At 38.9% G+C, this 13092-nt stretch overlaps 1 protein-coding gene across 3 annotated transcripts in view; it reads right to left on the bottom strand.

Annotated features, from left to right (window-relative positions):
• Window positions 1-13092, bottom strand: part of ccdc88ab (coiled-coil domain containing 88Ab) — a 91136-nt gene that overhangs the window by 24620 nt on the left and 53424 nt on the right. For all 3 annotated transcript variants that reach the window (XM_067420671.1, XM_067420672.1, XM_067420673.1), the window contains exons 16-22: window positions 12508-12635; window positions 10759-10897; window positions 6992-7168; window positions 5865-6026; window positions 3642-3919; window positions 1495-1638; window positions 1235-1421 (exon numbers count right to left, since the gene is read on the bottom strand). In XM_067420671.1, the coding sequence (XP_067276772.1) occupies window positions 1235-1421; window positions 1495-1638; window positions 3642-3919; window positions 5865-6026; window positions 6992-7168; window positions 10759-10897; window positions 12508-12635 (1215 nt within the window). The remainder of the gene's footprint in view (window positions 1-1234; window positions 1422-1494; window positions 1639-3641; window positions 3920-5864; window positions 6027-6991; window positions 7169-10758; window positions 10898-12507; window positions 12636-13092) is intronic.

Here is a 13092-nt window from a genome sequence, read left to right as displayed (position 1 = left end):
GTAAAATGATGTTCGCTCAAATCCAGCTCAGACATGACATTTATCTGTAGCTTACTACTTGTTGTAGCCATTAAACAATGTTTTTTTTTTCATATTTATGTTCAAATATTATAATATTATTTTTTAATTTCGTCTGATTATGTAAAGTGCAAAGATGTGAGTGGGTCAGAAATGATTTTGGTGGTTATATTTTGTTTAATATTGAGTTTTGTTTAGTAGAAAGCCTTTCTTTAAAGTGAATTTCATTTTGTATGAATAGTATCTTAATTTTAATAAAGGTTTATTTGGCCAATTGCCTGTATTTAATAAATAAGAAGCAAATAGCAGACTATAATCATGACATGAAGTTGCAGGAGCGAACGCTTCCATTGCTCATGAATTGGAGCACGTCTTATAAATAAACCCAAACTCAGCATAGGCTACTCTCCTCACACACATGAGAAATATGTGTAAAGACAGCTTGAAATGTACGATTCAAAACAAAAAGATTTAGTTAAGCAAAGTGCAGTGTTGACAAGCAGCTCATGACTCGGTTCTGTGCAGATGCTGTGAGTTTAACACGCATCTACACTAATCCTGACTTGTGGAACTTTGTAGCCGACACATTTGTTTTATGAGTTGTAGTATTAGTTCTTACTTTGCTTAAAATACACATTATTTCTGATTATGGCATAGCTTTCTGTCCATCCAATTAGGCTAATAAAGTAATGATTAAAAAAACACAAACGCTTGATTAAGGGCCTGGCCCGAGGATAGTGCCGGAAAATCTGGTCCCGACCCAACCCGCACTGCAAAAAATAATTTTCTTACTTAGTATTTTTTCTTGTTTCTAGTCTAAACATCAAAAATTCTTAAAGCAAGAAGTATTTATTAGACAAGCCAAGGTAATTGTCTTGTTTTGGGGGATAAAAACTTTTTGATAAAAACTTTTTGATAAAAAGTTTTTGCTTAAAATAATTAAAATAATCTGCCATTGGGGTAAGCAAAATAATAATTCAATAAGATAATTCAAATAGAAAACAAGATTATTTTTCTCACCCCATTGGCAGATTATTTTGCTTATTTTAAGCAAAAACTCTCTTAATTTTGAGGTATTTTTCCCCCAAAACATGACAATTACTTTTGCTTGACTAGTAAATATTTCTTGTTTTAAGAGTTTTTAGATGTTTGGATTAGAAACAAGATAAAAATACTAAGTAGGAAAAGCATTTGTTGCAGTGTACCGCCGGTGTACCTCGCACTGGTTGGTGAGTTTGGCTGAGGTTATGTCCAGCTGCTGGTTCTGCTCCTTGAGTTTGGAGAACTCTGCCTCCAGTCGGGTCTGCTCCAGACGGGCCGTGTTCAGCTGGCTCTTCAGAGTCTTGTGATCCGTCTGCAGAAGCTCATTGTCCTTCAGGAGCTGCAGGTATGTAGAGTTCAGCCTGCACACATGACACACCTCATGAGCTCAGCGCCAGCGAGACCTGAGAGCCAACCCCTCATCCTGACACTCACGTGTTGTGCTCCGCGCTGAGGTTCTGGTACTGCGCGGCCGTGTCCTGATGGCTCTTGCTGTCGGAGATCATCTTCTCTCGATCTGCTTTGAGCTCCTTCTCCAGCTGCTCCAGCTCAGTCTTCTGCTTCAGCAGCTGATTGTACCTGCGCACACACACACACACCCTGTGTCTGAATATGACTATGTCCATACTACGAGTAAACTGCAAAAAGTGCTCTTCTTACTCAGTAATTTTGTCCTTTTTCTAGTCCAAATATCTGAAAAATTCTTAAATCAAGATGCATTTACTAGATAAGTGAAATGACATAAGATATTTTTCCTTGTTTTCTTAAAAATAAAATCTAAATGAAGTGAGTTTTTGTTTAAAACAGGCAAAATGATCTGCCAATGGGGTGAGAGAAATAATCTTTTTTCTGTTTGAAATCTTGTTTGTGTCCCAAATCTTGTTTCCGAAAGTCAACTCATTTCATTTTGACTTTCCCCAGAAAACAAGCAAACATCTCTTTTGTTTACTTATCTAGTAAATTAATCTTGATTTAATTTTTTTTTGATATTTGGACTGGAAACAAGAAAAAATACTAAATAAGAAAAGCTTTTTTTTTGCAGTCTAAACTATGTGAGCTGAGTAGTTTGACAGTATTCATAAAACAGTAGGCAAAAAATAGCTGAATGACCAATTATTTCTGACGAGATTCTCAAGTGGGCAATCAATGAACACTTTAGTAATCCCTCTCCAATTTCCTGCAGTGTTTAGTTCCAACACTAATCAAACAATCAATCAAGGATTCAGGATTAGCAGAAAGGCCTGTGAGCTTGATCAGGGCTAGCACTCTACAGGAACTTTGATCTCAAGGGCCTGATCTGGATGTTTCCTTAATTTAGCCGATATTTGGTGGCTAAAGCAACCTGGTTGTAAGCTAATTGCTAGACAGTCGATGAAGTGTTTAATGTGGCTGCTAGAACACTGCTGGTGCCTTGAGTGTTTCCATCAGGTTGCTTACTGACCAAAGTGAATATAGTCTCTGATCTCCAGATATCACTGAGAGATTTTTTTTACCTGTTTCATGAGTTTGCCTGCCAGTCATAATAGTTCATAGGCTTTCCTCAAGGTTTAGGAGCGTGTTTATGGGGATTTTTGCCCATTCTTCTAGAAGCACATTTGTGAGGTCAGGCACTGATGTTGGTCGAGAAGGCCCAAACCCAGACTCGTCCATGGGATTGTCAGACTGAAGCGTGATTGGTCGCTCAGAGAACACGTCTCACTGCTCTAGAGTCCAGTGGCGGCTGCTTTACTCCACTGCATCCCACGCTTTGCATTGCTCTTGGTGATGTAAGGCTTGGATGAGCTGCTCGGCCATGGAAACCCATTCCATGAAGCTCTCTCCGCTGTTCTTGTGCTCATCTGAAGGCCACAGAAGTCTGGAGGTCTGGAGCTGTTGACTCTGCAGAAAGTTGGAGACTTCTGCACACTGTGACCCTCAGCATGCGCTGACCCCGCTCTGGGATTTAACACTTCGTGGCTGAGTTGCTGTTGTTCCCAATGGCTTCCACTTTGTTCTAATCCCACTAACAGTTGAGCGTGGAATATTTAGTAGTGAGGAAATGTCAGGAATGGACTTATTGCACAGGTGTCAGCCTATCACGGCCCCACGCTTGAGTTCACTGAGCTCCTGAGAGCGACCCATTCTTTCACTAATGTGTGTAGAAGCGTCTGCAGGCCGAGAGCTGGAGTTATACACCTGTGGCCATGAAGAGACTGAACACCTGAACTCAGGGATCTGGAGGGGCGGCCCAATACTAACGGCAATATAGTGTGTCTGCTAGAAATGATGATTGGCAGGACTAAATGATTAGGCTCATCCTGAGCCGATGTTGGAACTTTTTTGTTCCAGCAGGAGAAAATGCTGTGTCTGATTGACTTAGAACAGTCAAAACACACTCTCCTCACCAACACACCCGATTTGAGGAATCATTCATGTTAGGAGCACCAGCACCCTCATGACCCAACATAGAATGAGTGTTTAGGAGAATGGATGGATGGACTTTGTTAAAAGCTCCCTTCATTCATATAAATGTCTAAATATTTAGATGTGGTTGCTGATGAGATGAGCTGTTAAAGTGGCAGCTCTGGCTGTGGCGTGTGTACCTGTTCTCCAGGCTGCGGTGCTGTGCCTCCAGTCCCTTATGGCCAGTCTTCAGCTCTCCATGTTTGCGGATCAGATCCTCGTATTCGGACGCCTGTCTCTCGTGCAGGCCGGACAGCTTCTCATGGTCATGGAGCAGCAGATCGTAGACCGTGCGCAGATCTTCCTTCTCTCTAATGGCGGCATCTCTCTCGCTCTCTGTGCTGCACTGCTGAGTCTGCAGCTGGGCATTCTGGGACATCAGAGCCGCGCTCTTAGAGTTCAGAGTCGAGTTCTCCACCTGTGAGAACATCAGGAAGTTTGTTTTTATTTATATAGCAGACTTAAAAACAGCAAACATGGCTGACCAAAGTGCTGAACAATACACAAGTTAAAGAAACAACGCCAGAGCCCAACATTTAGGACATAAACTCACAGTGAATTAAAAGCTAAAGAAAAAAAGCAGGTTTTAAGATTTAAAAGCGGTTAAAGACTGTGCCGCTCTGATGTAAAGCGGAAGGTTGTTCCACAGCCTAGGGCCGGCAATAGCAAAGGCTCGGTCTCCTCTGTGCGTTAATCGAGGTCTGGGGACAGATAAAAGTCTCAGATTTAGTGTTGGATTGTGTGGACAGAGTAGCTCAGACGAATAGCTCGGTGCCAGGTTATTTAATGATTTAAAAACAAAAAGTAGAGTTTTAAATTCAATTCTGAAATGCACAGGTAACCAATGTAGTGATTTCAGAATTGGAGAAACGTGATCAAATTTACATTTTCTTTTGAGGAACTTTGCTGCGGCATTCTGTACTAACTGAAGTCGAGCAATAGAGTCTTTGGACATACCATAGCAAAGAGAATTGCAATAGTCCAAATGCTATGAGTGCAGGGATAGCATTCGCTGATGTTTTCTCAGTAAGAGAAGATCTAATCTTAGAGAAGACATAGCTGGAGAAAACAATAGCTGATCACCGCATTTCTCATAATCACTCTCTTGCACTAATCTGAGCTCAGGGCAGATGTCAGCTGGGTTCCTGAAGACTACCATCAACTAGGGATGCACTGATCTGATATTCAGCATCGGTATCGGCTCTGATCCGCCATTATTTGCTGGATCGGGTATCGGTCAGACAGGGCCGATCCAAATCTGATACTGTGCGTATAATATTCTGTGTTATTGTTAAGCCCCAGTGCCACAAAAGGCACAAAAACATAAAGCACCATCAATGATTCGTGCACTATATGATAAGTGTTCGGAAGCCATTCCATATTTAATGTGAGGTACAGATGAATATTTAAGTCCTCAAACTCAGGTTCACGTCAATGCTTTCCTCATCTGCATTGTTCCTGTTATTATGCTTGATCTGTAGATAACGCTCTATGGTTTCTCATAAAACCTTCCCTATACCGTCGATATACCTTCCCTTTGTGTTTTGAGCTTCTCGACGCGGACGGAGCTGTGCTGTGACTCCGTGTTGCTTCGAGCTCATCGTCCTGCACACGGGATGCTCATACGCGGATTGAGCCGCTCTATATTATAATACTTTTGTGCTATGAAAGATTATTAATGGCCTTTCTTGTTCTGCCCTATCTATAATATGTTGCTGCCTCATTAAAAAGATGTGCTATACATTTCAAATAAATATAATTTCTTAGTATATAGGCCTATTCCTATAAATATATTTACTTGTTTTTCATGAATATATTTTGTGTAACATTTAACCAGATTTAGAGCTACACTTCTTTATTTTTATGGTTTTCTTTATTATTTCCCCACTAAATGTTTAGATTTTATACAATTATTGTGCACTCGTGATTTTGTAACTTTTCCTGCTGATTATCCACTAATCTATCTTATTCACCATCTAGTGTATAGTAGTATTTTTGTCATAGATTGTGATTATATATTTTATTATTTGTTTTTCTTTATAATGAGGTTGTCTGTATTTAGTAGATTGTGTTTAACTCACAAAAGAGTGATTAACAGTTCAACACACTGAGGTACAGAAATTCTGCATAGAATATTTTAATAAAACTGCATTGGTATCGGTTTAGTATCGAACAATACTCAGAATTTTTAATATCGGATTGGATCGGTTCTGAAAAAATGGTATCGGTGCATCTTTAAAATCAGCGTAAGATCGTTGTGTGCAACTGTCCTGAAAGCTAATTACAACCAAACTTACATTCATGAGGGGAAGTGTCTATCACACACACAGCGTTAGAGCAGATAATGCAGATAATGCTCTGACCTGTAGTTTGGCGTTCTGTGTTTGCAGCGTGGTGTTGTTCTCCTGCAGGGACGCGGTCTGCCTCTGCAGGGCCAATATCTGTGCCTGAAGATTACTGCTCTGAGACTCCAGCTGCTTCAGCTGCGTGCGGAGGGCCTGCTTCTCTGCCTGAAGAGTGGCATTCTGCACAAACACACAACATTCACTGAAAGCTGAAGCTGGCATTCTGCACAAACACACAACATTCACTGAAAGCTGAAGCTGGACAAACACACAACATTCACTGAAAGCTGAAGCTGGACAAACACACAACATTCACTGAAAGCTGAAGCTGGACAAACACACAACATTCACTCAAAGCTGAAGCTGGACAAACACACAACATTCACTGAAAGCTGAAGCTGGACAAACACACAACATTCACTGAAAGCTGAAGCTGGACAAACACACAACATTCACTGAAAGCTGAAAGCTGGACAAACACACAACATTCACTGAAAGCTGAAGCTGGCATTCTGGACAAACACACAACATTCACTGAAAGCTGAAGCTGGACAAACACACAACATTCACTCAAAGCTGAAGCTGGACAAACACACAACATTCACTCAAAGCTGAAGCTGGACAAACACACAACATTCACTCAAAGCTGAAGCTGGACAAACACACAACATTCACTGAAAGCTGAAGCTGGACAAACACACAACATTCACTCAAAGCTGAAGCTGGACAAACACACAACATTCACTCAAAGCTGAAGCTGGACAAACACACAACATTCACTGAAAGCTCTTGTTTCTAGTCTAAATATTTAACCCTTCTTAAATCAAGATGCATTTACTAGACAAGTAAAACGACATAAGATATTTTTTCTAAAATATAGAAAAATAATCAAAAATAATCCCGATCAGAAATAAGATTATTTTTCTCACCCCATTGGCAGATCATTTTGCCTGTTTTAAGCAAAAACTCACTTCATTTAGATTTTTTTCCCCAGAAAACAAGCAAAAATATCTCATGTAATTTTACTGATCTAGTAAATGCATCTTGATTTAAGAATATTTAGATATTTGGACTGGAAACAGGACAAAAACACTGAGTAAGAAGAGCCTTTTTTGAGTGTATGCGCTGCAGTTGTTGGCTCTTACGTTTCTCTCGACCTCTATGAGGCGATCCTTGAGCTTCAGAAGCTCTCTGGTGGCCTCCTGACTCTCCTTCTCCCATTTGCTGATGCTCTGCGAGTCCTCTCGTCCTCGAGCCGGCGAGCTCTGAGCCGCACACTCCTCCTCCTGACGCTGCCGAAGAGCCTCGTAGTTCTTCTTCACCTGAGGAAAGGTAAACACGATATCAACTCACGGCACACTGCCACACAAACAACCCTTAATGCATGCGTTGAGACTAGGGTCAACCAAAATTATTACTAAATATCGTTGTCAACGAACCTTTATCACGTGACGAAAACGAGACGAAGCGTAAATGCTGGTCATGTGACGATGACTATAATTAAATGATTCATGCGATATTGTTGAAGAATAACAACGAGACTAAATGTGGTTTGCGAAATAGGCTAAAATATCCCTTCATTGACCAAATCAAGATGAAATGTTATAACGTTCTTGAGTCTGGTTTTAGTCGAGTTCAGGTCTCTTCAAGCCCATTCTTAGGCATTATTTAGAGCTAGAAGATTCAGCTGCGGTGAGTTAGCGTAAACTACAACAAACTAAGTTAAGTCTGACTCAGAGAAAGGGACGATGGCTAGCCGTCTTTAGCTCTATTCGGACGGTAATAGTTTCTCGTGGGGTATTTTCATCATTTACAGCGGCTGTGATTTTACTGCCGTCTGAATCCAGAATGTCAGTGTTTTTCTCCCACCACCAGCGTAAAAATCCCGGCCGAATTACCGACTGTTTTTGGATGTGTGGTGATTTAATTACCATTCGAATCCACATCTTCAAAAAAGAGTTTTCAAAAATATATCACTTCAAAAATGTAGTTTATATCCCTTTTGACCCCTGCGGAGCACCGTACAGCTGCGCTTCACTGTAATTTGGATTACAAGTATTTACAAGAGCAAAACATTTCATCACCACTCAAAAAATGAAAAGCAGAAAAGCATGCACACCTTTGAAATGGGCCGTTATTACGACAGCAATATGTTAAAATAACCAAGCAGCATTATGTTTACCTCAAGTAAACAAGAGTACACTGCAAAAAATGCATTTCTTACCTAGTAATTTTGTCTTGTTTCTAGTCAAAATGTCTAAACATTCTTACATTTAGAAACAATTACTAGACAAGTGCAAATTATTGTCTCATTTTGGGAAAGAATAACCAAACATACTAAGACAAAAATACTAAGTAAGAAAAGCATATTTTTTCTGCAATGTATTAACTTATTTCATCTTATGTGGAATAAAATGACATCCTTTATGCACACGTGTTATTACTGATGTGCACATTTATTTTACAGATGTCCATGTGAGAAACAATTACCGTCTGAATACGGCTTAAGGGAGAAAAAGAAGAAACGACATTTGGAAAAACTTTCATTACATAAAAGTGGAAAAGAAAACGGTCTGTGTTGTGGAAGTACTAGGCACTTATTCTATATTGACTGGGTTAAATACTATTCCATTACTAAAAAGAGACTAAAACAATTTTCATTGACTAAAACTAGACTAAAATGTCATCAGTTTTCGTTGACTAAAATCAACAAAGTCATGGATAATTCTGACTAAAATAAGACTAAAATGCTCAGACTTTTAGTAGACTGAAACTTGACTAGACTAAAAATCAGGGTATCTGCAGGTTTCACCAAGTCAAATTTAAGACTTTTTAAGACCATTATGAATAAAATTTAAGACCTATATCACGCAATAAAAAAACATGCATAGAAAATGCAGAATGACTCAATTAGGCTACTTAAACTTATATTATTGAATTTATTTGAATTGAACAAAGTATTAGTAAACGTATTATTCACAGCTCAATCCCACCAGGATTAGCATATATATATATATATATATGACCAAAATTAGTTTTTATTTTGTGGTGGTCACTTCCATAGATTTGCAAACATTTTTATTTTGTTATATAATTAGGATGCAACATTAACCATATTATTATGTTAGATGCACAATAGTCACACATGGTGATAAAACTCACAAAATGCATGAATCTGGTTTGGTAGGCCTATTACAAAAGCAAAAAAGGCTGGTTCAGCGGTGCGCTATCTATCTTTAATAACTCGATCGCTTGGGGTGGGAAATATGACCAACATCTTAAAAGTAAACCTCAGCAATAATTGCTTAATATAAGTAAAAAGTTTTCAAGTAATTACGTAATCAAGTAATCGGTCAGTAATACAATTTATACTTATAAACAAATGACAATAGGACAAATAAACACAACATAAAGATGCATACCTCCAAAGAGGAACACCCACCGGTTTTTAGAAATAGGGCTTATTCAACTTCTTTAGACATTTAGATATGTGGGCAAATGCGTTTGTCTCAGTGCATGCATTGTTTTAGTTTGGCAGGGTCGCTGCTAGCTTAGCTTCAAGTGCATTTCCCCACATATCTAAAGGTAGCAAAGTTAAATAAGCCCTATTTCTAAAAACGGTGGAGTGTTCCTTTAAGTGTAAGTGCTGTTTCCCCGTTTGTGTTGTTGTTAAGCTATATTAGTTTGCTTTCACTTCGAGAGCTTACTAATGCCCAGATCCAGTACTTACTGACAGTTCCCAAACTTTTAAACTCAAATCAGGATATAGACATATGCATAATGTGTGTGTTTGATCGTTCAAGAGTAACGTTAGGCTAATGAGCGTAGAAATAACACTTTCAGTACACTCGCGCGAGCGCTGACAGGCAGCACACACACACAGCCTGACATCAGAGTTCGGAGTTTACATCATTAACTCTATTTAGTGCAATCGGGTATATTATACTTTTATTTGGTCATTAAGCCAGATGGTGAGAAAGATTCGCGTTCACGATCGCGGAACTACAAGAACCGTCAGACTCAGCTGAAGAATAAAATCTGTTTAATGCTGTGGGGTACGAGCTGAAAGAGGCTCGTGCCAATAACACGAAAGCTGATTGGCTGCAATACACGTGGCATGCTTGCCTAATTTGTAGTTGTAATAGAGCGAACAATAGTTGGTCTAGCGAAAGAAAGAACTACAAACACCACGGAACACACACACACACACACACACACACGTGCACGCGAGCTGCGGGAGGCGAGAGCATTTCAATGAGGTAGCGTTACATGGACGTAGGAAAATTAAGACCTGTTTAACATTATTTAAGACCTAGAACGCAGTGCTTCCGCGAATTTAAGACTTTTTAAGGCCTTGTATTTTGATTTTGAAATTTGTACTGTTTAAGACTCCGCGGGGACCCTGATAATAGTATGAATGTGACTAAAACTACACTGCAAAAAATGCTCTTCTTACTCAGTAATCTTGTCTTGTCTAGATATATAACAATTCTTAAATCAAGATGCATTTACTAGATCAGTAAAATGACATAAGATATTTTTTCTTGTTTTGTTGAAAATAAAATCTAAATGAAGAGAGTTTTTGCTTAAAATAAGAAAAATAATCTTGTTTTTTTGTTTAAGATTATTTTTCTCACCCCATTGGCAGATTATTTATCTTATTTTAATCAAAAACTCTCTTCATTTTGAGTTATTTTCCCCAAAACAAGACAATTACTTTCGCTTGTCTAGTAAATACTTCTTGTTTTAAGAATATTTAGATATTTTGACTAGAAACAAGACAAAAATACTGAGTAAGAAGAGCATTGTTTGCAGTGAAATAAACACTAAAATGAAAGCTTGACACAAAGACTAGACTAAAACCGAAATGAAAGCAGGCCGCCAAGAACAGGCCTCGAGAGGCGCTGCAGACCGTCTTGAGCTCCTGCCGCAGCTGCTGGTTGAGGTTGGAGGACTCCTGCAGGCGGGCTTCCAGAGCCGCGATCTTCTCCACTTTAATCTCCAGAGAGGATTTCAGAGTCGACTCCAGTTTACACTCCAGAAGCTTAAACCTGGCAAACATCAGATGCACTGTTAAATCAGGACTTCACAATCATGGAAACACATGCGACAAGCCATTTTCTTTACTTAATTTTGGCCCTTGTGCCTCACAAAAAAAGCACAGTGCCACATGAAACATGGTACAGTGATGGTATCAGATGGCAATACCATGGTACTAAAAGGGTTGGTCTGACAGACATCACCCACCCCTCACAAATAATGACACGCATTACACAAAACAGTTCAATGGACACAATTTAAACACTAAAGATCGCAAAAATGCTTTTCTTACTTAGTATTTTTGTCTTGTTTCTAGTCAAAATATCTAAAAATTCTTACATTAAGAAACATTTACTATACATATAAAAATTATTGTCTTGTTTCGGGAAAAAAATAACTCAAAATGAAGAGAGTTTTTGCTTAAAATAAGATAAATAATCTGCCAATGGGGTGAGAAAAATAATCTTGTTTTCTGTTTGAATTAAGATTATTTTTCTCACCCCATTGGCAGATTATTTATCTTATTTTAAGCAAAAACTCTCTTCATTTTGAGTTATTTTTCCCAAAACAAGACAATTACTTTAGCTTGTCTAGTAAATGCTTCTTGTTTTAAGAATCGCTAGATGTTTGGACTAGAAACAAGACAAAAAAAACAGCAAATGTATTATAGGCCACTTGATGTTTTACACAAACTAAACCAATGATATTCAAATGGTGGACCCCCGAGCTCTTGAAGCCCCGCCCTCTTCCTGAAAGGGGGCGGGAGCAGCAGCTCATTTGCATTTAAAGGGACACACAAAAACAGTCTGGGGACATCAGAGACTTATGCCGCGCTCCAGGCAACCCGTCACCCGTGTTTTTCCAACTTTCTTCCCGTGAAAGTGCACTGGAACGGCCATTAAACCCGTGACTTCCCACTCGTGAACTCGTACTAGATCGAAGTACTCCCAGTTACACATATCCCGCAAAACAACAATGGCAGGCCCTACAGATGCTGTGTTTATGGAAGTCGTACATTAAAAACCAAATTGTTTATTAAAATAAGGTATTGCTCTAACGTTATTTATCAGCAAATATTACGCATTATCCACAGCTATAGCGTTAGCTAGTTTTCAGTCCATTGAGTCCAAGAATACATTAATACCAAATACATTTCCAAATATACAAATAACGTAAAATAAAAGGTATAACAGCTTCTTTTGCCTTATATTTGGCTTTTTTTCTCCCCTGTATCCCTCAAATAAGCAAAGTAAGCACCTTTGGCAATATAAATGATTGTAAATGAGCAGAAGAGCGTACGGTGCGCCATGTTTTGTTTACATCTAGCTTCCACAATTCCTGGCGCTCAGGCAGTTTGGTGTGGCTTTGCCTGGAAGGCTACAAAGTTGCGAGTCGTGGTTTAAAGCCGTAACTTACAGGCTCAAAAACCTGACAAGAACGCAGCATTATTTTAGCTCCAACCCTGATCATACACACCTGAGCCAGCTAATTAAGGTCTTCAGGATGACTAGAATATTACAGACAGGTGAGCTGGATCAGGGCTGGAGATGAACTCTGCCGGAAAGTGGACCTGAGCTGATAATCCCTGAACTACAGGGCAATGTCAGTGTGTGTGCATTACCTGTCATCAGAGCCTTCGTCATCACCCAGAAGACCCTCTTTATTGAGGCCGATCTTCTCCAGCTCATGTGTCAGCTTCTCCAGGTCATTGTTGATCTGCTGAGTCTTTAATTTTTCATTAACTAGCTCCTACAACATCAGGAAACATCACAACATTGTCAAGCAAGCAATCCACAATGAAGCATGCACCATATCTAAAAACGAGGCACTGCAAAAAACGCTCTTCTTACTCAGTAATCTTGTCTCGTTTCCAGTCTAAATATCTAACAATTCTTAAATCAAGATGCATTTACTAGATAAGTAAAAATTATTGTCTTGTTTTGGAAAGAAATAAAACAAAATCAAGAGGTTTTGCTTAAAATAAGATAAATAATCTGCTAATGGATTAAGCAAAAACTCTCTTCATTTTGTGTTATTTTTCCCCAAAACAAGACAATTACTTTGACTTGTCTAGTAAATACTTCTTGCTTTAAGAATTTTTTGATGTTTGGACTAGAAACAAGACAAAAATAACAAGTAAGAAAAGCATTTTTTGCAGTGTAGCAAATGCATCTTGATTTAAGAATTGTTAGATATTGAAACTAAG

The sequence above is a fragment of the Pseudorasbora parva genome, chromosome 17 (genome assembly GCF_024679245.1).
Source record: "Pseudorasbora parva isolate DD20220531a chromosome 17, ASM2467924v1, whole genome shotgun sequence".
Lineage (NCBI taxonomy): Eukaryota > Metazoa > Chordata > Actinopteri > Cypriniformes > Gobionidae > Pseudorasbora > Pseudorasbora parva.
The sequence above is the reverse complement of the archived record's forward strand: the minus strand, read 5'-3'. Positions and strand labels throughout refer to the sequence as shown.